This window comes from Gigantopelta aegis, chromosome 10, assembly GCF_016097555.1.
Source record: "Gigantopelta aegis isolate Gae_Host chromosome 10, Gae_host_genome, whole genome shotgun sequence".
Lineage (NCBI taxonomy): Eukaryota > Metazoa > Mollusca > Gastropoda > Neomphalida > Peltospiridae > Gigantopelta > Gigantopelta aegis.
In genome coordinates, this window is record NC_054708.1 from 91,062,552 (window position 1) to 91,089,390 (window position 26,839).

At 37.0% G+C, this 26,839-nt stretch overlaps 1 protein-coding gene across 8 annotated transcripts in view; it reads right to left on the bottom strand.

Annotated features, from left to right (window-relative positions):
- Window positions 1–16,849: 16,849 nt before the first annotated feature.
- The window catches only part of LOC121384211 (rhotekin-2-like), a 145,647-nt gene continuing 135,657 nt past the window's right edge, over window positions 16,850–26,839 (bottom strand). For 5 of the 8 annotated variants that reach the window (XM_041514487.1, XM_041514494.1, XM_041514493.1 and 2 more), the window contains 3 exons: window positions 23,738–23,903; window positions 23,143–23,253; window positions 16,850–17,934 (listed from right to left, as the gene is read on the bottom strand). In XM_041514487.1, the coding sequence (XP_041370421.1) occupies window positions 17,804–17,934; window positions 23,143–23,253; window positions 23,738–23,903 (408 nt within the window). In that variant the 3' untranslated portion in view covers window positions 16,850–17,803. Of the gene's footprint in view, window positions 17,935–18,673; window positions 18,718–22,176; window positions 22,192–23,138; window positions 23,254–23,737; window positions 23,904–26,839 lie in introns of those variants that run through there. The other 3 variants (XM_041514489.1, XM_041514488.1, XM_041514490.1) reach the window with 3 other exon arrangements.

The following is a 26,839-nucleotide window of genomic DNA, read 5'->3' on the forward strand; positions in this document are numbered from 1 at the left end:
GGTTTCAATACAGAATACTGCATAGAATCTTAACTACAAATCAGTTTTTACACATGATACATTATGTTGATTCAAATGCTTGTGACTTCTGTCAAAATTCTCCAGAAACGATACCACATCTATTTTTTGACTGCAATAAGGTTAACCACATTTGGGGAGCTACAAAACATTGGATACAGACTGAAACTGGAATTGATATTTGTTTTAACCGAGATATTGTTATGTTTGGTATGGTTAATAATGAACACAGCAACTTTATAAATTGGTTAATTATCAATATTAAATATTATATTCATAGTATGAAAGTACAGAAAAAAGTATTAAATATAAATGGAGTTAAAAATATATTGCGAAACAAATTTGAAATCGAAAGGTTTATTTCATACAAAAATTGTGAACATGAAATTTTCAATAATCAATGGACACAGTGGCTTAATCTTTTTAACTGAAACTTCTTATAAATAGCTGGTTTCGAATTACAGATCTTTTCGTTTGTAATTGCAGGTTTTTTCATTTCGAAATATAAGTCTCTTTTCGTAGCATAGATTTTAAGTCCCTCCCCCCCCCCACCCATTATTTATTTATTTATTTATTTATTTATCTATCTATTCATTCATTAATTTCTTTCTATTCTATTGTATTTTCTTTCTTTCCTTCTACTTTTCTCAGCTCTTTCCAAGATATGAATCATAGCATCTTGGCTTTCTTTGCCAATCCCCAACCATATGGGAACACTAGAAATATATTTATATGTTAAATTACTATAATATTATGCATTTTCACTTACTGTATATCATGAAATTAATGCGAGCAAGTAATTAATGCGAAAAATGCGACGAACACATCGACGCAATAATAACTTGACGCATTTTGTTTAGTCTCATTCCCAATACAAAAAAATTTGCAGGATTTTACTATAATACTTTTAAATAAAATAAAACTTTTATAATATAAAGATGAAACAAAATACAAAAACAATTTTTCTTAAACGTCTTTTTGTGAATACTTCAAGAATCTTTCTTTCGTTTCGATGTTGCCATTCTATTTTCACTTTCCTGGAATATCATAGCAGTTATATAATACAGTGATGTTCCAAATGTTTTGTTTTTAAAAAGCTCATTTTGCGATGTGAGTATTTTTCAAATTTTCTTACACTTCTGGATTACTGTATACATTTAAACTGTTTTGAACATTTGTAAAATTATAATCAAAAATTTTTATTACTAAATATATTCCTTTAAAAATTAAACAGTAGAAAATTATATAACCGTAACCAACAATCCGTGCGTATTTCTTCAAACCATTTGGCTCGACTTTATACATGGCATTCAATTTAGACTGGTCGCAGGTTGTCACTGTTGCAATATATTGCATTTGTTAACGTCTATTCGTGTGCTGCGCATCAAGTGTATAAAATCAGTCTAAAACATTTGTTAGAATAATACGTCTGCGTTCGCGTGAAATATTGTGCCCTGTAATAGTGACCCATTTACCTTTTATTCCTACTGGCGGATTAATTAGAAGCAATCACCACACAAAAGTGCGAGGCATACCCTTAACAATAAGGTGTAGTTATACTAATTACACTACTTTAAGTAATTAGGGCTTCCTGGTCGACCCACCATGCGATTAGCTTCAGATTATGTAGTAGCTGTGAAAACAACTACTGACTTCTTTTATCATGAAAGATGAAGCCCAAACAATATAATAACAACACAACTGTGGTTTTTATGTGATGTGGACTTTTGCCCAATGCATTAATAAAAATACGCATTTTTGTTCACTCATGTACGGACGCAATAATATCATGAAGTATTAATTACATGATTTACAGTATATAGCAACTCTATTGTAAGGCCATGAAATCAAGGCCCCCCAACCTTGACATGGTCAAACTTGGCTGGGGATAATAAATGATTTAAAAAAAATTAAAAAAAATTCTGGATCTGCCCCGGAAAGACATAATTTCGAGATCAGTTGATTTTTATATCAAGTTTCCCTATATTGTGCATGTAAATTGTAATATATAATGATCCATTATAATCTTATTTATAAAAAGCGAACTTTAGGTAGCATATTTGTAAATAGACTTACCCACAAAGAAAAATTAAAAAAAAAAACCTTCCACTAATTTGAACCAAAATGACCTTAAATGACCCTCAAAGTGACCTTTAAAGGTCACCTTTGTGTGGGAACCTACCCTCACCGTAAATCGCACCTACACTCGCCATAAACCATACTCTGTACAAACCTCAGTAAGCATTGGTATCCATTTCTAACAAACCATGCCACAAAATGTGGATGTAACATTTTCCTAAACATCTCCCTCTTTCGTTAAATTATAGATCTGCCCCTGATATTTCAATCAAGAAGCACCCCTATGTGTAATAGATATATCTATAAACCAGTCATAATATGACCATTATTGATCAATATTATTGGAAATCATTAAAAGAAACCAATGGTTTGTGTCATTTACAGCATATTATATATTCAGAAACAATGACCTTCATTTGACCTTGAAAATGTAGGTCAAATTGACCAATTATGAAAATCCAGCAAATCAATATGGAAAGTTTGGATATTTAGCGTCACAAAAAACTTTTTTAAAGAGTTTAATCTCCACTATAACTGAAATGTGAGTCTGTTCTGTGGACTGTTGTTTTGGGGTAGCGGCAGATCGAACACAAATTGACCTTGACGTACCGTTAAAAGTATGCAAATTCCCAATTAATGTACAGGTTTAGATAAGTAAGAGTTGCAGATCTGAAATCTACACATATTTTTACATAAGAATCAATGTTCAAACCTTCCTGACTCTCTGACATAGATAAATCGACCTGGCTCCCATACTAAGTTAGTTTGCCATCCACAATCCCAAACATAATAGCTTGTTTATTGAATGAGGTGCCAATTCCTGTTTTATAAAAATCCACTTTTTAACAGTTTCCTGTAGGTTTCTTACTTTATTGCTCCGGTTCATTAATACAAAAAGAGCATTTATTAGAATCTACGTAATGAATCATATGAAGAAATATATTAGTGGCAAGAATTCTATGAAGCGGTCTCTACTGGAATCATCTTAATGTTGTATCTTTCATACATTTAAATGGCAAAACATAATATTTTCCCCAAATATAGCAATCGCAGTTCAAAACCTTATTTGCATATTTTATCTGTGACTTTGGAATTATGCTTTTATAGTTCAATATGTTGCACATGTTTTTACTTCCAGTATTTTTATTTAACACAATTTTCAGATTGAAAGGTAAAATTGGGCTTTGAATAAAGACAAATTAAGAGGACATGCTAACAATGACAAATATTACACACATTATACATTTTAGCAATGTCAAATGCTATACATGTTAACAATGTTATTACATATAACAATGGCTTTGAGAAAATAGCCATTTAAACTTTATATTGTGTGTTTGTTCATGCATGTGTTTAATTAAATGTTTTCTAATGATAATGTTGCTTTCTTATTTTGTTTTAGAATCTTGTGTCTCCTTTTTGGATTTGCAGTCAAGACTAATTTCATTAGAAGAGTGTTTTCCACCCTATAGTTATGGTGCAGAAGAATCTTGTTCTTACACTGAAAACTGGAAAAATAAAACAACTGACGAAGAGATAACAAAGTGGGCATATCAGTCTGGATCTAGTCTAGACACCCTTCCAATCATGGGAAGAGTTGAAACCTATCCTGGTGGGGGATATATTATTCAGTTACCCAGAAATCCCTTCAAGGCACGAGATCTTATAGAAAAAGTTAAACACACAAAGTGGATTGATGAACGGACGCGGGTGGTGTTTGTGGAATTCACTCTCTTCAACCCAAATGTCCAGCTGTTCACTGTAGTGGTGCTGATGTTTGAATACTCCAACACTGGTTTCGTCTTTCCCTACCATCTGATTTACACGGCTAACTTCTATCACTACCAGAATGAATTTGAGACCTTTGTTGCCGTTGTCGAGGTCCTCTTTGTTACATATCTGTTTATTTTTACTTGTGCTGAAAGTAAAAAATGTTTTAAAATGAGATGCCATGACTACTTTAATGAGCCATGGACTTTTGTTGAACTAACCATTTTGTGTTTAGCATACTCCACCATTGCTCTGTTTATTAATCGGCTTCTTGTGTGTAATAATCTGATGGACACTTTTGCAGGCTCTGATTTCGAGAAGTTTGCTAATTTTCACACTGCTGCATTTTATGATTCCTTACTGAGATACGTTATGTCATCTTTAATCCTGCTAGTAATTCTCAAGTTCTTCAAACTGCTTCGTTTCAATGTAAGATTGTCCATGCTTGCACAAACACTTCATTCCGCAAGAGGAAATCTGATCGCATATTCATTTTCTTTGTTTGGATTTGCCATGGCATTTGCTATATTTGCTGTTCTGGTGTTTGGCACTACACTTGAAGGATACAGAAATATTCCAAGGACAGTTATAACCATGTTCCTTTTTATGATGGGAAAGTCCGATTACTATGGTCTTTATGAAGGCAATGCTGTTCTTGGTCCATTGTTTTTCTTTCTCTTTTCATTGACATTTCAGTTTCTGTTTGTGCAGTATTTTATTACTCTTCTCATGGATTCATTTCATACTACCAGGATTCACTTAGTCTCGGTAAAAAGTAAGCTTCACATGGTTCAGTACATTCTTAGGAAATTCCGTTTGATAACGATGCTCGATTCATACAAAAAGCAGGAAAAACGTAAAATTGTTGAAGATTTCTAAAATCTGTTTGTTAATTGTTCCAAAGTGTTTGATTTCTAAAATCTGTTTGTTAACTGTTCTAAAGTGTTTTGTTACAGGCAAAGTGACAATAAAATATACTGATTAATTGTGATTGTGTTTTATGGTTTTCGTGTAACTAGTGTCAAAGATCTTTCAATCTGTTGAATCATGCATGCACTATAATCATAGATCACTACACAAAAATATGTCCTGTCCTTGTTCTGTAATAAAAAGCTCATAGTAATACTCTACTTTTAACTTACTGCATAGATTTATGCATTTCATCATTATTATTATTATTATTATTATTATTATTTTTATTTTTTTAAATTATTATTATTAAAACATGTTTTTATCATTTTTATTATTTTATCCATTATTATTATTATTATTATTATTATTTTGTCCAATATCATTTACATTCCTGCATTATTCACAGAAAATGTTTTCCGTTTTACTTTTAATCATAATCTAGCTTTTGTAACCAAATGGGGCTTGCTTTCTTTGCCTTATACAGTGAAACCCCACAAAACCAGACCCACAGTGAACTGAGATTTTCTCACGGTCCCCTAATATACCCATGTTTCAACAATAAAATTTATCCTCTACATCAGAAACTCCTGAAAACTGAATACCATATGAATAATATGGTGATGATGTGTTTATTTTATGTAAATTGTATGCCTGAAAACCAGACGATCAGATAGATATCAATCATTAGGGTGTCATTAAATTGTGTTTAGAAACAAGAAAGTATATTAAACAACTTTAATTATTAATGTACCCACATTTTAAGAAAGACCAAAAAAATCCCCCCAACTAACAACTAGTGATGAATACAAACTGGTCATGTATGGCGAGCAATCTGGACCCTCTACAGGCATGTACACAAATGAATGAATGCATAAATGAATGAATAAATATTTAATGACACCCCAGCACAAAAATACACATCGGCTATTGGGCGTCTTAAAAAGGTAAGTATGTGGAAATATTATTTATACAATTATGTAAAAACAGTGTAAAGATCTGTGTGGAAAAGTACTGCCACTCTACCAGGACTGGCTTGACAGAATGAAGCTTGTTCGCAACCGCACCGTCCCAATCATCTTGCGAAGTGAAAAAGATATATTGGTTAATATGATATGGGGCAAATTCAAAGCAGACTTGGCAGCAACATCTGCCTTTTCATTGTCCTTAATGTCAACATGTCTGGGTACCCCCCAAAAATATAACTTCTTTATTAGCAGTAGATAAAAAGACACACTTTCGTATCACCATCCCAACCAAAAGATTCTTCAATTTCATACTGCAGAGTTTGGAGACACGAAAGTGAGCCTGCAAAAATGATGTATTTGGATGCACATGAATCCTTAACCTGTTCCCAGGCTTTAATGACTGCCCTATTTCAGCAGTAAAAATTGATGCTGAATCAGGCAATCTTATGGAAATTAATGTGTCTGATGGAAAAACTGTAGCAGAAGCCACAGAATTTACATTCTGTGATCCTTCTGTGTAAACAGAAATGTAATCATGGTACATCTCTTGGATTTCCATAAAATATTGTTTATAAATAATTGCATCTGTATGATCTTTCTTCAGATGCACAAGATCAAATACAATTTTCGGTGGTTTAATACACCAGGGTGACAAAATGAAATACGAAGGCGTTTCCAAAATGTCAGATAAATCAATGTTGCAAAGTAATTTAAAAAGAAACCCCAACTTGATGCAAAACCAAAAGTTTTAATGGCATTCGGCTTCGCATCAAATAACTTCATATATTTGTTATCAAATGCTGCATTATGTGCTGGATGTTTTGGCATTGATTTAATCTTTGTAGAATACTGCAGAGAAAGCTTTGCACGTCTAGCACTCAAACTAGGTTCGTGTGGATTGACGTACGAGCTCTACACAGGAGATGTTTTGAAAGCACGAAGACAACGCCTAAGTCCCAGGATGTGTATAGGATCTAGCATTTGCATGTAAGACTTGTGTGCTGACCCATACACAATGCACCCATAATCAAGTTTAGACCTAACTAAAGATCTATAAAGTCGAAGCATAACCTTTCGATCTGCTCTCCATTGAGTCTTGCCAATAACTTTTAAGATGTTGATGGCCCTTAAGCCCTTCTTTTTAACATATTGTAAATGAGGAACAAAAGATAACCTCCTGTCAAAAATTACCCCCAGAAATTTGGTCTCCACTTCGTCTGGAACCAGAAACAGCTGAAGATCTAAATGGTGACCTCTTTTCTGACAGATATTGACATTGAGAATCGAAATCCATTGTCAGTTGCCCATTGTTGAAGTTTATTCAAACAAAACTGTGACTGATGTTCATTGATACTCAAATTGGACAACCTGTAGCAAATCTGGAAATTACTGACAAATAACAAACTATCAACACTATGTTTTAAACACTGGGTGAAGCTGTTAATTTTCACAGAAAGTAAAGTTACTGATAGGATGCTACCTTAAGGCACACTCATCTCCTGGGAAGTGAGAATCAGATAACGTAGATTCTGCTCGTACCTTGAAATACCTATTCTTTAAGAAATTTGAGATAAAGTCAGATATACGACCAATGCCATGAAGTCTTTCAAAATCCCATACTTCCGTGTGGTATCATAAGCTTTCTCTAGGTAAAAAAAGACCAAAACCAAATGCTGGTTATGTATGAAAGCATCCCTACAAAACTATTTCAAATCTAACAAGATGATCAACCATGCTACATCTAGACCTGAACCCACATTGCATGTTAGTAAGCAATTTTTGAGACTCGAGATACCATACAAGTCTATGGCTGATCATTCTTTCGATGGTTTTAAAAATGCAACTTGGCAAAGCAACAGGGCGATAACTGGTAGGAGTTGTTGGATCCATACCAGGCTTAGGAATAGGAATGACAATGGCTTTTCTCCAATCAGAAGGAAAGTCACCAAAAATCGAGATTTTGTTAAAGATATTTAATAGAACCATTAAGGATGATTTTGTTAAGTGTTTTAAGAGTTGATAGTGTATTTCATCTGGTCCTACTGAAGTATCATTGACTCTACGTAGAGCATCCTTCAACTCCTCCAAAGTGCCTGTTGTATATTTCAGCATTTTTAGATGAAAAGTTAATAGATTGATTTTCAGGTTTATTTCTGACAGACATAAAAACATCTGTCCTGAAAGAAGAGGAATTATAAGGAAAATTGTCTGCCAATGCATTGGCAATGTCACAATGAGACGTCACATCCGTGTCGTTAACAGACAAATGGCGAACTGTATTATTGGATTCTTTTGCCTTGATTTTATGTATCCTATTCCAGACAGATTTCGCCAATGTTTGAGAAATCAGCTTGGAGACATAATTTCTCCAAGATGATTTCTTACTGTCCAATAGGTTTACGAGCCTTTGCCGAAACAATGCGATATGTATTCAGGTTATCCACAGTAGGTTCATGCTTGAACCTCTCGAGTGTTCCGTCTCACCCTTTGATTGCATTTCTGCAAGTTTCATTGAACCATGGTTTATTGAAATGCTTCAGTACTGCCGAAGTCTTAGAAATAGTTTCCTCTGCAATATCTTTCAAGATGGAGGTGAACAAAGACATGGGATCATTGGCACCAGTCCTGGCAGTTTGTTGGTCGAGTGCTGCATAGATGCCGGAATTAATCCCAGTTTGCCCCTGTCAACTTCAATCTCTAAACCCTTTCAAGTGATGGAGGTCCATCATTCTCCAAACGAAGTGTGATGAGCATTAAAATCTCCCGCGATTACAAAGAGAATAGGGAGTCGATCAAGAAGACCTTGAAGGTCCCTAGGGTTAAAATTATAACTGTTTTAAGTGGGTAAATAAACCGAACATAGAGTAAGTTTTATGAGCCATCACCTTTACAGCCACAGCTTGTAAATGTGTCTTTGATGCCACTTTACTCTGGGGAATGTTTTCATTTACAGGAATGGAAACTCCCCCAGATGCTTTATTTTTAGTTCGTTGACATTTATGGTAAAGATTAAATCCTCTCATGTTAATACTGTCACAATCATTCAGGAAGGCTTCCTGAAGACACACTGAAAGAGGATTATACTTTTGAATTAGAAGACTTAATTCATAAAAATTTGGACCAAGCCCACGACAGCTCCACTGGACAACTTGATTTTCCGTCAGGACGTATGGACATTATCTTAGGCTTTGGTTGTGGTCTTTTGTTTGGTGGATGATTTTGTGAAGACATTTCCATTTCATCTTCTAGATCATCCAAAGCCTCAAACGATTTACCAGTTGAAACTGATCTCTGTTCATGTTTAGACTGGCCTCGGTGGCGTAGTGGTTAGGCCATCGGTCTACAGGCTGGTAGGTACTGGGTTCGGATCCCTGTCGAGGCATGGGATTTTTAATCCAGATACAGACTCCAAATCCTGAGTGAGTGCTCTGCAAGGCTCAATGGGTAGGTGTAAACCACTTGCACCGACCAGTGATCCATAACTGGTTCAACAAAGGCCATGGTTTGTGCTATCCTGCCTGTGGGAAGCGCAAATAAAAGATCCCTTGCTGCCTGTCATAAAAGAGTAGCCTATGTGGCGACAGCAGGTTTCCTCTTAAAAACAGTGTCAGAATGACCATATGTTTGACATCCAATAGCCGATGATAAGATAAAAAATCAATGTGCTCTAGTGGCGTCGTTAAATAAAACAAACTTCTTCTTTTTTCTGTTCATGTTTCTTAGTGAACCTGAAAGGTTATCTTTGTGCTGTGTTTTGGTGTCCGTTTTGGTCCCAGGTTTGCTGGAACCTGGTTGTCCAACTGGTGCAACCTCTGATGTAGTCTTACCATCCGAGAACACTTGGGACACAGCAGCTTGCTTCTCAACAGCTTTTGAGCTGATATTTTCTGAAACCGATCAACACCATTAGGCCAGGTTAAATCCGTCTGAACAGAAGTACTTGTAGTACAGACCTTAACTGCTGCAGCAGAGGATTTCCCCACTGCAAGACTTGACTGTCTCCCTCAACTTTCTGGCTTCAGAAAACCACAGACGTTTTTCAACTCTAACCTGGGCACCAAGAGTACGCAAAATGGTTTCCCTTCCAATTGATACATGATATATCAGTATGACATCTATTGCTCTCGTGGTCTAACTGCCCACGTCATTTTTCCACTGCAGGTGTTTTGACCATGTCCATACTTTTGGCATTTAAAACACCACAAGGGATTTGGAATAAATGATACAACTGGTATGTTTAGACACCCAGCCTTGATAGATTCTGGAAGGAGAGGTTTATTAAAAGTGAGGATAAATCTATTTGTTGGAACCAATTCATTATTCCTATGAATACGTATCCATTTGACAGATGACACATATGATTTTCAGATATAGTGGTCGCTTTGATTCATTCGGGTAGAACAAAATCCTACAAATGTGGACTGCCCCCAGACTACAAAACGGTATTTTCCGTACCTTCTCGGGCGTGATAGCCCTGTGGTAAAGCGTTTGGTCTACGGTTGATCCCAACGGTGGACCCATTTTGGCAATTTCTCATTCCAGCCAGTACACTACAACTGGTATATCAAAGACTGTGGTATGTGATATCCTTTGACTGTGGAATGGTGCATATAAAAGATCCCTTGCTAGTAATGGAACAAATTATTGGGTTTTCTCTCTAAGACTGTCAAAATTACCAAATGTTATCCAATAGCTAATGATTAGTAAATCAATGTGCTCTAGTGGTGTCGTTAAACAAAACAAAGTTTAAACAATGCCTTCTCATTATTCCTAGTTAAGTCGTCAATCATGATGTAACGTGTTTACACTGGTCTGAAATAACAACAAGCTCTTACTGTACTCGTGGAAGACGCATTATGTTTGCACTGGTCTGAAATAACAACAAGCTCTTACTGTACTCGTGGAAGACGCATTATGTGTTTGCACTGGTCTGAAATAACAACAAGCTCTTACTGTACTCGTGGAAGACGCATTATGTTTGCACTGGTCTGAAATAACAACAAGCTCTTACTGTACTCGTGGAAGACGCATTATGTGTTTGCACTGGTCTGAAATAACAACAAGCTCTTACTGTACTCGTGGAAGACGCATTATGTTTGCACTGGTCTGAAATAACAAGCTCTTACTGTACTCGTGGAAGACGCATTATGTTTGCACTGGTCTGAAATAACAAGCTCTTACTGTACTCGTGGAAGACGCATTATGTTTGCACTGGTCTGAAATAACAAGCTCTTACTGTACTCGTGGAAGACGCATTATGTTTGCACTGGTCTGAAATAACAAGCTCTTACTGTACTCGTGGAAGACGCATTATGTGTTTGCACTGGTCTGAAATAACAACAAGCTCTTACTGTACTCGTGGAAGACGCATTATGTGTTTGCACTGGTCTGAAATAACAACAAGCTCTTACTGTACTCGTGGAAGACGCATTATGTGTTTGCACTGGTCTGAAATAACAAGCTCTTACTGTACTCGTGGAAGACGCATTATGTTTGCACTGGTCTGAAATAACAAGCTCTTACTGTACTCATGGAAGACGCATTATGTTTGCACTGGTCTGAAATAACAAGCTCTTACTGTACTCGTGGAAGACGCATTATGTTTGCACTGGTCTGAAATAACAAGCTCTTACTGTACTCATGGAAGACGCATTATGTTTGCACTGGTCTGAAATAACAAGCTCTTACTGTACTCGTGGAAGACGCATTATGTTTGCACTGGTCTGAAATAACAAGCTCTTACTGTACTCGTGGAAGACGCATTATGTTTGCACTGGTCTGAAATAACAAGCTCTTACTGTACTCATGGAAGACGCATTATGTTTGCACTGGTCTGAAATAACAAGCTCTTACTGTACTCATGGAAGACGCATTATGTTTGCACTGGTCTGAAATAACAAGCTCTTACTGTACTCATGGAAGACGCATTATGTTTGCACTGGTCTGAAATAACAACAAGCTCTTACTGTACTCGTGGAAGACGCATTATGTGTTTGCACTGGTCTGAAATAACAACAAGCTCTTACTGTACTCGTGGAAGACGCATTATGTGTTTGCACTGGTCTGAAATAACAAGCTCTTACTGTACTCGTGGAAGACGCATTATGTTTGCACTGGTCTGAAATAACAAGCTCTTACTGTACTCATGGAAGACGCATTATGTTTGCACTGGTCTGAAATAACAAGCTCTTACTGTACTCGTGGAAGACGCATTATGTTTGCACTGGTCTGAAATAGCAAGCTCTTACTGTACTCATGGAAGACGCATTATGTTTGCACTGGTCTGAAATAACAAGCTCTTACTGTACTCGTGGAAGACGCATTATGTTTGCACTGGTCTGAAATAACAAGCTCTTACTGTACTCATGGAAGACGCATTATGTTTGCACTGGTCTGAAATAACAAGCTCTTACTGTACTCATGGAAGACGCATTATGTTTGCACTGGTCTGAAATAACAAGCTCTTACTGTACTCGTGGAAGACGCATTATGTTTGCACTGGTCTGAAATAACAAGCTCTTACTGTACTCGTGGAAGACGCATTATGTTTGCACTGGTCTGAAATAACAAGCTCTTACTGTACTCATGGAAGACGCATTATGTTTGCACTGGTCTGAAATAACAAGCTCTTACTGTACTCGTGGAAGACGCATTATGTTTGCACTGGTCTGAAATAACAAGCTCTTACTGTACTCGTGGAAGACGCATTATGTTTGCACTGGTCTGAAATAACAAGCTCTTACTGTACTCGTGGAAGACGCATTATGTTTGCACTGGTCTGAAATAACAAGCTCTTACTGTACTCGTGGAAGACGCATTATGTTTGCACTGGTCTGAAATAAAACAAGCTCTTACTGTACTCTGTACCGGCCTCGATGATGTCGTGGTTAAGGCACTGGTAGGTACAGGGTAACGTTCACAGCCAGAGCGAGTTTTAACGACATAATGGGTAGGTTTAAGAACTACACCCTCTTGTCTCTTACAAACCACTAACTCACTATCCTGCACAGGCAGCTCAGATAGCTAGCTGTGCCCAGGACAAAGCATTTGGTTGAAATGAATGTCCTCAGTGGAAGACGGATTGTGTGGCATGCTGCTTGAAGGTTCTGTCCTCAGTGGAAGACGGATTGTGTGGCATGCTGCTTGAAGGTTCTGTCCTCAGTGGAAGACGGATTGTGTGGCATGCTGCTTGAAGGTTCTGTCCTCAGTGGAAGACGGATTGTGTGGCATGCTGCTTGAAGGTTCTGTCCTCAGTGGAAGACGGATTGTGTGGCATGCTGCTTGAAGGTTCTGTCCTCAGTCTGTAACTTATTTCTAACGAAACCTTTTTTAACAATGTTAAATACATGATCTTATTTAGAACACCAGTATGTGTGTATTCAAGGTGTGTCTGGTTGACGTATTTGTAGTAGCTCAACTATGTATTACTTTCCCAATATATATATATAATTTCGCACATATTAAACTATTGGGAGGTAAAATCGAGTCTCGGCTTCTAGAAAGATCCAGGCGACCATAATTCCATAATTTCATGAAAACCCTGTTTTGGTCAGGGATTTTATAAAATCACTAAAGTATTAAGGGATTTCATGCAGTCCCTAAACTGAGTTGCTAGGAATTTCATTAATTTACTAGAGTTGCTGTTATAAAGATAATATTGTATTGACATTCCTGTTTCAATAATTAATCATGTTCATTGTCTTAGCTTCTTTGATCTCAAGCTGGAATAATTTTGTTATCTTGCTTTCTTTGATATGGTGCCATTAAATGCATTCCTAATAATAATAATAATAATGACTAATCTATTCATACTGGAGTAGTGTGATAGATTAACAAAACGTTGCCTTCTTGTTTACTGCTATAAGTAATGCTAACAGCCTGTGTGTATCATCACACAAACTTCACCATGTTACCACAAAAGAGATAAGCGGTTTTCAAAGTTAATTCATGAAATCACTGAATATATTTAGAGACTGCATGAAATCTCTGACCAAAACAGGGTTTTCATGAAATTAGTTGTATTCCATGTAAAATGCGTAGTGATTCGTTTGCAACCCTGTATAGCAGTTTGGTAGTAATGCTAACTGGGCATCCAGCAAATACGTACTGGTGACTGTATCACCGATGTGTGATGTTAGAAAATATCTGCTTTTATCACTGTGTAACATTAATTCTCACCAAACCAGAGGAGCACAACATGAAGCTGAACAACAAAAACAAACCACAAACGACTTTATAAGATATTTATGAGATTTGTTAAATATTTGGAGTATTATACATGTTCAACATTCAAAGCGGTTTCCCTATCAACATTTGAAAAAGAAAAGAAGGTATGTGAACAATAGTTGTATTGATATATGTCTCACTGCTAACCTGGTATTTAACATTTACAAACATGCCGCAAAATCAGTTCTCGTTTTTCCTGACAAAATAGCAGAATGTTTTCTACCAAATAATGCTGAAAGCGGACTAGACTCTCCCTTCATCAAGTTTATTGTTAATCTGGATGGTTTTCAGTCAGTTACTCTATAAATCTTCAATCATTTTATACATAGAAAATATTGGATGATTTAAATTCTTGAACCCAGTTCTTTCCCTGTTCACCACACATATTCTGATTAATTAATACAGCAAGGGTTAGACTAGATGCGAATCACAAAGCTATCATTAGCAACATCGCATTGTCTTTGCAAGTCTTTTTGAACAGCACTGTGAGATCGCAGATGCGAGAGTTTCGTCAATTAGGCCCCAGATTTACATTAGTGTCTTTAGATGCAACACTTCAGAGTAAAAGCCTGATAAAACATTAAGTCCTGACTAAACACTCAAATTATCATAACTTTAATTGCATGTTGCAGTGTTCGAGATTAACGGTATCCCGATATCCCGGGGATACCAGAATTTAATTTTGGATACCACACTTCAGTAACCCAGTATCCCACCGGGATACCATATAATGTTGGGTTTTTTTTAATCCTGCATTTTTATTTTTCGCTGAAGCAACGAAAGTCGTCATTTACTGGTGAAGTTAAGTAACAGTGTTGTCCAAGTTTGTTACGATGTTATTTATGAATTTCATTTAAGTGGGATACTAAATTCTCAGGTGGGATACCAGATTTTGAAATGTTAGTATCCAACTGTGCAAACAGGTTAGTAGTAGGTGGCAGTTGGCGATGTTTGGCCGCTACTGTTGCTGTTGCTGCTGTCTGTTTTTATCAATCTTCTACAAGTACTCTCAACACTGCAACAGCCCCAGTTAGCAGGTTACACTTTTCATGTTTCACATCACAATTTGAGCAAAAAAGCACACAAGTGGTTGCATATGACAGGCCCCGATTCCAGTAAACTATTGCTAAGAAAATCTTGATTTGTGTGACTAGTACATTATTATGCCTGACAATGAAATTTAGCTGAACATTAAGAAAAAAATACAAAATCATTATTTATATGTCTGCCTTCTACAACATATTTAAAAATGTTCTTCAAGAAAATATTCAGCTCAAAATAATACTTTTTATTTAAAAAATGTATTACACATAACACATTTCTTTCATTCACTAGAATTAGTACGCCTGTTTTCAGTTGTTTAGATCATGAACTCGTGAACATTAATTTGCCATAAATTAATTAAGAATCACAAGTAAATAAAATGTAGTGGCACCTGTCACAAAATCACTATTGCTACAGACCTGTCTAAAAGATTAAATAACTTTCAAGTCTCTTCTTGAGGCCAATATTTAAGGAAACCTCAGTGTATATATATACAATTGGTCTTGATTTAAACTATAAATTGTGCAGTCTCCATGTTTTCTACACTGTGTGTTAATCACCCTATAGTTCAGCATTGTGACTGGTAAGAACTACATGTAAAGTGATTATGTCCATGTCTCAATTAGATGATTCAGTCTCTGGTCCTCTCATTACACATGCTTTAAAATAGTCAGTCACAAGGAATATTCTCAGAATAGGTCACAGGCATGTTGCGAGGACTAGTCTGTCACAAGGAATATTCTCAGAATAGGTCACAGGCAGGTGTCGAGGACTAGTCCGTCACAAGGAATATTCTCAGAATAGGTCACAGCAGGTGTCGAGGACTAGTCCGTCACAAGGAATATTCTCAGAATAGGTCACAGGCATGTGTCGAGGACTAGTCCGTCACAAGGAATATTCTCAGAATAGGTCACAGGCATGTGTCGAGGACTAGTCCGTCACAAGGAATATTCTCAGAATAGGTCACAGGCAGGTGTCGAGGACTAGTCCGTCACAAGGAATATTCTCAGAATAGGTCACAGGCAGGTGTCCAGGACCAATCCTGAAAGTATCACATAGGACTTTGTAATGATCATCTGTTTTTGATGAACAGAGGACATTGGACGTACTGTCAAATGTAGTTTGAGGGTAGTATTGTAACAAATAGAATATTTTGTTTAATGAATATATACATGTATAAATAGCAGGCATGATTTGCTGTTTGCTGTTATGACCATGTCTAGAAATTATGACATTTGGAGGCAATGCAAGTATTTATTTTCCTCAACCTCGTTGACATTACATCAAAATAAGTTTTGCAAGACCCTGTAAATTCAGTCACGGGTGCTAATTTTCAAGTTATGAACCTTTTCTGTTTCAGATAAAATGCAATTTTAACTACACCTGCAGTGCACCGCAATTGCTCAAAGGCTATCCTGTCTGTGGGAAAGTGCATGAAAAACCATCCCATGCTGCTAATGGAAACATGTAGTGGGTTCAGAATTACCAACTGTTTGACATCCAATAACTGATGATTAATTAATCAATGTGCTCTAGTGGTGTCATTAAACAAAACAAACTTTTTGCTACATGTACAGTATCAGTAACTACATAAAATGTCAGTGCTTTCAATTTTTTGTATTGTGAATACTGAAAAAAACATAGCCTCCAATGCGATAATTTCTGGACGGTAAGATTTGACAAGCATCAGCCAGGAAGAAGTTTGATGAGGTGCTCTTGTCACTGGGTGACGGTGTCATGCTGGGAGAATGAACCCAACATTCAATATTTATGCAGGATTATTATCCTATAGGAACCAACAGGCTCTCATTACACATAAGACAAACCACAAATCATTCGAGAAGAAAAATAGTGGGAAAAATACAAAATCCAGAATACAGGTTTAGAAAGTATCAGTGTTATTATAAGCTGTTCATCGTGAGAAGACAAGGGAACAGTTGGCACTAATATTGGCAATTACAAACATTTCTCATCTCCGACTGACGGTCAGCAATCAAGCCATTGTTCCATTCATTACACACATTAGAACACAAACACACAGATCCTGGCAAAACTGATTCCATCTTGATCTATCCTCTGTAGACTCAATATTCCCTGTTAGTTATAAATATAACTAACAGGGAATTCCCTGTATATATTCCCTGTTAGTTGTATATATTTCCTGTTAGTTATTTTCCTCTTCATCTTTAAATACAATTCTCTTCTGATTTTCACCATTTCTACACATATACGTATTTTCACCATTTCTACACATATACGTATTTTCTCCATTTCTACACATATACGTATTTCCACCTTCAACATGGAACACCACATTTTCTAAAGTTTCACATTTTTCTTGTTGAAATAAGCAAAACTTCCCAGTCATATTATTTCTTTATTTCCACCGTCATCTTCGAAGAATATATTTACCAATCATGTTACTTTTAAACACATTCCACCATCTTTAAACATTGCGTATTGCCAGACCTTGTATTTCTTTAGCTTCTCCTCCTTGGAACACAGTCATTGTGTGCCAACAGTCTTTGTGTGTATGTGTGTGTGTACACTAACTGGTGGAGTGGTGTGTATGTGTGTGTACACTAACTGGTGGAGTGGTGTGTGTGTGTGTACACTAACTGGTGGAGTGGTGTGTGTGTGTGTGTGTGTGTGTACACACTAACTGGTGGAGTGGTGTGTGTGTGTACACACTTGTGGAGTGGTGTGTGTGTACACACTAACTGGTGTACAGTGGAGTGGTGTCTGTACACACTAACTGGTGGAGTGGTGTGTGTGTGTGTGTGTACACACTAACTGGTGGAGTGGTGTCTCGTGGTCCCCTCTCGAATCTGATTGGCCTCCCCCATCAGCGTGTGCAGCATCTGTGTGAGCTGGTCATCTTTGAGATCAGTGATCACCGGGTCGCTGACAGAGTTACGATCTGAAACAAAGACACACACACGTCAAACAGTACTACTGTAATACTTTAAAACTGATCGCTGACAGAGTTACGATCTGAAACAAGACACACACACGTCAAACAGTACTACTGTAATACTTTAAAACTGATCGCTGACAGAGTTATGATCTGAAACAAGACACCCACACGTCAAACAGTACTACTGTAATACTTTAAAACTGATCGCTGACAGAGTTACGATCTGAAACAAGACACACACGTCAAACAGTACTACTGTAATACTTTAAACTGATCACTGACAGTTACGATCTGAAACAAGACACACACACGTCAAACAGTACTACTGTAATACTTTAAAACTGATCGCTGACAGAGTTACGATCTGAAACAAGACACACACATCAAACAGTACTACTGTAATACTTTAAAACTGATCACTGACAGAGTTATGATCTGAAACAAAGACACACACACGTCAAACAGTACTACTGTAATACTTTAAACTGATCACTGACAGTTACGATCTGAAACAAGACACACACACGTCAAACAGTACTACTGTAATACTTTAAAACTGATCGCTGACAGATTTACGATCTGAAACAAGACACACACGTCAAACAGTACTACTGTAATACTTTAAAACTGATCACTGACAGTTACGATCTGAAACAAGACACACACACATCAAACAGTACTACTGTAATACTTTAAAACTGATCACTGACAGTTACGATCTGAAACAAGACACGTCAAACAGTACTACTGTAATACTTTAAAACTGATCGCTGACAGAGTTACGATCTGAAACAAGACACACACGTCAAACAGTACTACTGTAATACTTTAAAACTGATCACGTACAGAGTTACGATCTGAAACAAGACACACACACGTCAAACAGTACTACTGTAATACTTCAAAACTGATCACTGACAGAGTTACGATCTGAAACAAGACACACACACACATCAAACAGTACTACTGTAATACTTTAAAACTGATCACTGACAGAGTTACGATCTGAAACAAGACACACACGTCAATCAGTACTACTGAAATACTTTAAAACTGATCACGTACAGAGTTACGATCTGAAACAAAGACACACACACGTCAAACAGTACTACTGTAATACTTTAAAACTGATCACTGACAGAGTTACGATCTGAAACAAGACACACACACGTCAAACAGTACTACTGTAATACTTTAAAACTGATCACTGACAGAGTTACGATCTGAAACAAGACACACACACGTCAAACAGTACTACTGTAATACTATAAAACTGATCACTGACAGAGTTACGATCTGAAACAAGACACACACACACACATCAAACAGTACTACTGTAATACAAACTGATCACTGACAGAGTTACGATCTGAAACAAGACACACGTCAATCAGTACTACTGAAATACTTTAAAACTGATCACTGACAGAGTTACGATCTGAAACAAGACACACACTTCAAACAGTACTACTGTAATACTTTAAAACTGATCACTGACAGAGTTACGATCTGAAACAAGACACACACTTCAAACAGTACTACTGTAATACTTTAAAACTGATCACTGACAGAGTTACGATCTAAAACAAAGACACACACACGTCAAACAGTACTACTGTAATACTTTAAAACTAATCACTGACAGTTACGATCTGAAACAAGACACACACACGTCAAACAGTACTACTGTAATACTTTAAAGGAAACATGACACGAGACCATATTATAGCTCATTTTAAAAGAAAAATGATATAAAAATAATATACAAATAACTTTATAACAATAAAATACGTGTAGTCAACTTAAAATGAAGAAATTACGCTAATCAGTATCAAAGTACGATTTATGCATATTTCTTTGTGAGCGTTCGGAAAAAAAGGGAAGTGACGTCAGAGCCGCTGTACTCTTCCATTGTTGTTAACTGTTTATATATGGAGTAAGGGGCTTACGATCTTTTCAGTTCAACAGTGCCGTACTGCGCGGCCTTTGGGTGTAAAAATAAACAGTTTAAACGATCGGGATTGTCTTTTTATGGTTTTCACAAGGATGGTATCCGAAGAAAGACGCGTGTATTTTATCGCAAAAGAAAAGATTGGACACCAACACCGCATAGTACTTTGGTGTCGGCCCATTTACAGCCCGGAGCCCGAACGTTACCCGGAGACAAAAACAGTACTCGGTTGCGAATGCCGAGGTGTACATTGTACATACTTGGCACAAAGATACACCTCAGCATGATGTATTTATATATGTTAAAACAAAAATGTAGAATTTTTTTTTTTTTTTTTTTTTTGAAAAAAAAAAGATTTTTCATGTTAGGGCTGTAGGCCTACATAACAAAATCTGTATTCACCGTCCGAAGAAGGAAACGTCAACAAGTAATTAAATATGGCATATACAAACATGGGATTTGGCATGAGGATACATCTCAGTACGATGTATTTAAATATGTTTTTAAAAAACGTGTAGAAAACAATAATAATTTTAAATAATGTTTTTAATCTTCGGGCGGAATACGTCACAAAAACGTTCCTCATCGCCCGAAGCCCCAAAGCAACACGAAGTTCAATACAAAATAAACCATTACTGTCGGTGTCGAAATAACTATTATGTTTCATCCACGGGCTGACTTGAGAATCGGAGTGTTGTTTTAGTTAATTGGTCCTTTCTTTCCGTGGCCTGCACATGTGATTCCTGATTGGCAGGTGTATATTGCAGGGTTATCGACCAGGTAAGTGATTACCACGGTCTAGACATACGTACAAAATACGTGCCAGTTTTTTTAAGATCACAGGGTATTGTGGCGTAACCTGTCGCGACTATAGTACAATGTTAATGAACATTATCAGCCGCCCTGCTTCATTACTGTAAATAATGCTGTAAAACCCTTGATTAAGTAGACTTTCCCATCTAAAATTACAAAACTGACCAATTACGTAGTACCAAAGAAAAGAAAATTATCACTTGGGTATCGTGAGTGGTCGTTTTTACTCTAACGCACCCTACCAATAGGCCTAATAATATGCTACTTTTTTTATGAGAGAAAAATACTATAACCCCATTTCGTTCTATTGATGCAAATAGAAATATATTTAGTTTAAAAGTTGATTAAACTCTCAAGTCATTTATGTTGTTTTACAAGCCAGGTTAATGAAAGTGAAGCGCCTTGTCGTAAATTAGAGCGTTTGTTTACACTGTGCATACAGATTTCATTATGTACAGCCCGAACATAACAAATGCGATATTTTCAACAAAAAAAACAACCCAAAAAATGTTTGTCCTACATTTATATTTTTTACATATTTAAATACATCATATCGAGGTGTATCTTTATGCTAAATATGAACAGTATACACCTCGGCATTAGCATCCGATTTTTGGTTTTGTCTCCGGGTTACTTTCGGGCTCCGGGCTGTAAATTGGTCGACCGGTCTGGTCTGGCACCATCAGTTTCTCCACCCTCTGACTCGCTATCCGTTTTTTCTTCAGTATCACTGTTGTAAGTAAATGTGTGTCTTTCTTCATTTACTAACAGCTCATATTGATACGGCAAAACGTTTTGCGAACGAACACTCATTGTTTTGGTAAGCTGTGCAAGTCTTAGATTCTTTATGAGTGGTACGGACTAATGCTTTTAAGTGTAAGGCTTCAGATCAAGCGACGCGTCTCTGACGTCACGGACCTCGTGACTGCCCTGCTCATTAAAGATCGGCAATTTCCGCTAAGAGCTCGTATCTGGGGTTCTTTTATGGAGATATTTTAAGTAATGAATTTTTTATAAAAATTTTTTTTAGGTGATTCAATTTATAATTAATTGTACATGGTTGGTGCCAAATATGGTTTACGTGACATGTTTCCTTTAAAACTGATAACTGACAGAGTTACGATCTGAAACAAAGACACACACACGTCAAACAGTACTACTGTAATACTTTAAAACTGATCACTGACAGTTACGATCTGAGTTACGATCTGAAACAAGACACACACACGTCAAACAGTACTACTGTAATACTTTAAAACTGATCACTGACAGTTACGATCTGAAACAAGACACACACGTCAAACAGTACTACTGTAATACTTTAAAACTGATCGCTGACAGAGTTACAATCTGAAACAAGACACACACACGTGAAACAGTACTACTGTAATACTTTAAAACTGATCACTGACAGAGTTACGATCTGAAACAAGACACACACACGTGAAACAGTACTACTGTAATACTTTAAAACTGATCACTGACAGAGTTACGATCTGAAACAAGACACACATGTCAACCTAAAAACCTCCACACAATTAGTACAGCTATAAATCTTTTTGTTTTTTTATTATTCAATTTTTTATTCGGAGCTTCAAACACACATTATTACAGTACATAATGAAACGTTACATTTTCTGTTAAAACACACAGTTATTAATTAAGAAGATATGTATTACATGTGAAATATTCTACTAAGATATTGCCACTTTTTTCTTATTTTACTAGCTTTTTCCAGGGGGTAAAAATAAAGAGAATACAATTCAATCAGCTTATAACGACGTATGTGAGCTAAACATGAAATATAATTCAGCTGAGTTTTTTTCATTCTACAAATATATATACAGTATTTTATTACAAGCAAACAAAGATTGATAATATCAATATTTGGACTATTAATAAAAAGACCTCATCAACGTTAGTTATGACAGTGCCACATTTTACACTTAGGGCATCTAGGAAGCAATACCAAATAGTTTTAACATACTGGCATTCAACAAATAAATGAACTAGAGTTTCTTTAGCATCACCACAAAATGGACATAAATCTAGGGGTGAAACGTTTACATTTGACAAAACTGAAATGTTTACTGTCACCCAAATAAATCACATAATTTCTTTCTAAAAAATCCAATTACATTAGAATGTCTATTGACTAATCAACTGTGAAGATTGTGAGTCAGATTGAAGGACAACCAGAAGTTTTTAAAGTACACTGAAGTTTTTAAAGTACAGTATGGTCTCCTTTTTGATGCAGACTGCAAAAGCCTAAAACAAATTCAAGAAGCAGTAATTCTTCAAAGAAAATACCTCAAAAACAAATTTATTGTATGGCAACATTTTAAGAAGCAATAATCTGTATTTTGTGCCAATGTAATTACATTTACGTAAGAGAATAACATTTCTTTGGACAGTATTATATGGATAGCTGAAAATTACTGACCTACCTATTAAGGGGGTGTCATCATATAATGAGCTCTTTCTTAGGATGGCTGGGTTCTTTCTTAAAGACGTTTGTGGAACATCCATTATAAAATCACAGACATGTTTCCAGAGTGCTGAAGAAAAAAACAAAACAAATGCTTTAATCAAGAATAGTACTTCAGAATTTGTACCTCCTAATAATTTTGTTCCCGTGAAAAAAAAGAAGAAAGAAAAAAAAGGTATAAGCTACTACAAACATTAGGTCAACGAGAAGCACACTGAATATATATACAGAAGCTGATACTGTAAATAACAATGTGTTTATAATCTGTCCCGTCCTCCTACAAAAATGTTTTCTGTAAATAACTTTCGTTTGACGTAAGAAGAAAAGTAAACGTGTCTTGGAAATAACTGCAAACTATTTTTGTGTACAATTTAGAAAACAATAGGTTCAGAAATAACTTGTAGTAAATTCCATAGTATGAAAAGAAGGGACTCCCTGTGGGAAGGACTATAATATTTAATGTTAGTGGTTAAAAAGGTTGAATTAATGAGAAAGCTACTAATGAAGAGCGATAACAAACTAAGCCCTATCTGTTTAGTGGGACAGAGAGCCACCTTGGTCGAGGAGGTGCTGCTGGAAGCCGTCCCACCAGCGGTTGAAGTCTTCGTGGCTGTCTGCGGCCAGTGTGTGTTCCAGCACGCCTGTCAGGGACACCGTCTTGATGTGGAATGTGTGAGACCGGTTACACGTGGCCGGGTCCGCGTCGCTGATCTGGGTGTTCTACAAGGAAAACGCATCCACATTACATTACGTCCACATTACATTACATCTTCTACAGCGAACACACGTCCACATTACATTACATCTTCTACAGGAAAACACGTCCACATTACATTACATCTTCTACAGGAAAAACACATCCACATTACATTACGTCTTCTACAGCGAACACACGTCCACATTACATTACGTCTTCTACAGCGAACACACGTCCACATTACATTACGTCTTCTACAGCGAACACACGTCCACATTACATTACATCTTCTACAGCGAACACACGTCCACATTACATTACGTCTTCTACAGCGAACACACGTCCACATTACATTACGTCTTCTACAGCGAACACACGTCCACATTACATTACATCTTCTACAGCGAACACACGTCCACATTACATTACATCTTCTACAGGAAAACACATCCACATTACATTACATCTTCTACAGGAAAAACACGTCCACATTACATTACGTCTTCTACAGCGAACACACGTCCACATTACATTACATCTTCTACAGCGAACACACGTCCACATTACATTACGTCTTCTACAGCGAACACACATCCACATTACATTACATCTTCTACAGCGAACACACGTCCACATTACATTACATCTTCTACAGCGAACACACGTCCACATTACATTACATCTTCTACAGGAAAAACATGTCCACATTACATTACATCTTCTACAGGAAAAACACGTCCACATTACATTACATCTTCTACAGCGAACACACGTCCACATTACATTACGTCTTCTACAGCGAACACACGTCCACATTACATTACACGTCCACATTACATTACATCTTCTACAGGAAAACACGTCCACATTACATTACATCTTCTACAGGAAAACACATCCACATTACATTACATCTTCTACAGCGAACACACGTCCACATTACATTACATCTTCTACAGCGAACACACGTCCACATTACATTACATCTTCTACAGGAAAACACATCCACATTACATTACATCTTCTACAGGAAAACACGTCCACATTACATTACATCTTCTACAGCGAACACACGTCCACATTACATTACGTCTTCTACAGCGAACACACGTCCACATTACATGACATCTTCTACAGGAAAACACGTCCACATTACATTACATCTTCTACAGGAAAACACGTCCACATTACATTACATCTTCTACAGGAAAACACATCCACATTACATTACGTCTTCTACAGCGAACACACGTCCACATTACATTACATCTTCTACAGCGAACACACGTCCACATTACATTACATCTTCTACAGGAAAACACGTCCACATTACATTACATCTTCTACAGGAAAACACATCCACATTACATTACGTCTTCTACAGCGAACACACGTCCACATTACATTACATCTTCTACAGGAAAAACACGTCCACATTACATTACATCTTCTACAGCGAACACACGTCCACATTACATTACGTCTTCTACAGCGAACACACGTCCACATTACATTACGTCTTCTACAGCGAACACACGTCCACATTACATTACGTCTTCTACAGCGAACACACGTCCACATTACATTACGTCTTCTACAGCGAACACACGTCCACATTACATTACGTCTTCTACAGCGAACACACGTCCACATTACATTACGTCTTCTACAGCGAACACACGTCCACATTACATTACGTCTTCTACAGGAAAAACACGTCCACATTACATCTTCTACAGCGAACACACGTCCACATTACATTACATCTTCTACAGGAAAAACACATCCACATTACATTACATCTTCTACAGGAAAACACATCCACATTACATTACATCTTCTACAGCGAACACACGTCCACATTACATTACGTCTTCTACAGCGAACACACGTCCACATTACATTACGTCTTCTACAGCGAACACACGTCCACATTACATTACGTCTTCTACAGCGAACACACGTCCACATTACATTACGTCTTCTACAGCGAACACACGTCCACATTACATTACGTCTTCTACAGCGAACACACGTCCACATTACATTACATCTTCTACAGCGAACACACGTCCACATTACATTACGTCTTCTACAGCGAACACACGTCCACATTACATTACGTCTTCTACAGCGAACACACGTCCACATTACATTACGTCTTCTACAGCGAACACACGTCCACATTACATTACGTCTTCTACAGCGAACACACGTCCACATTACATTACGTCTTCTACAGCGAACACACGTCCACATTACATTACGTCTTCTACAGCGAACACACGTCCACATTACATTACGTCTTCTACAGCGAACACACGTCCACATTACATTACGTCTTCTACAGCGAACACACGTCCACATTACATTACGTCTTCTACAGCGAACACACGTCCACATTACATTACGTCTTCTACAGCGAACACACGTCCACATTACATTACGTCTTCTACAGCGAACACACGTCCACATTACATTACGTCTTCTACAGCGAACACACGTCCACATTACATTACGTCTTCTACAGCGAACACACGTCCACATTACATTACGTCTTCTACAGCGAACACACGTCCACATTACATTACGTCTTCTACAGCGAACACACGTCCACATTACATTACGTCTTCTACAGCGAACACACGTCCACATTACATTACGTCTTCTACAGCGAACACACGTCCACATTACATTACGTCTTCTACAGCGAACACACGTCCACATTACATTACGTCTTCTACAGCGAACACACGTCCACATTACATTACGTCTTCTACAGCGAACACACGTCCACATTACATTACGTCTTCTACAGCGAACACACGTCCACATTACATTACGTCTTCTACAGCGAACACACGTCCACATTACATTACGTCTTCTACAGCGAACACACGTCCAGCGAACACACGTCCACATTACATTACGTCTTCTACAGCGAACACACGTCCACATT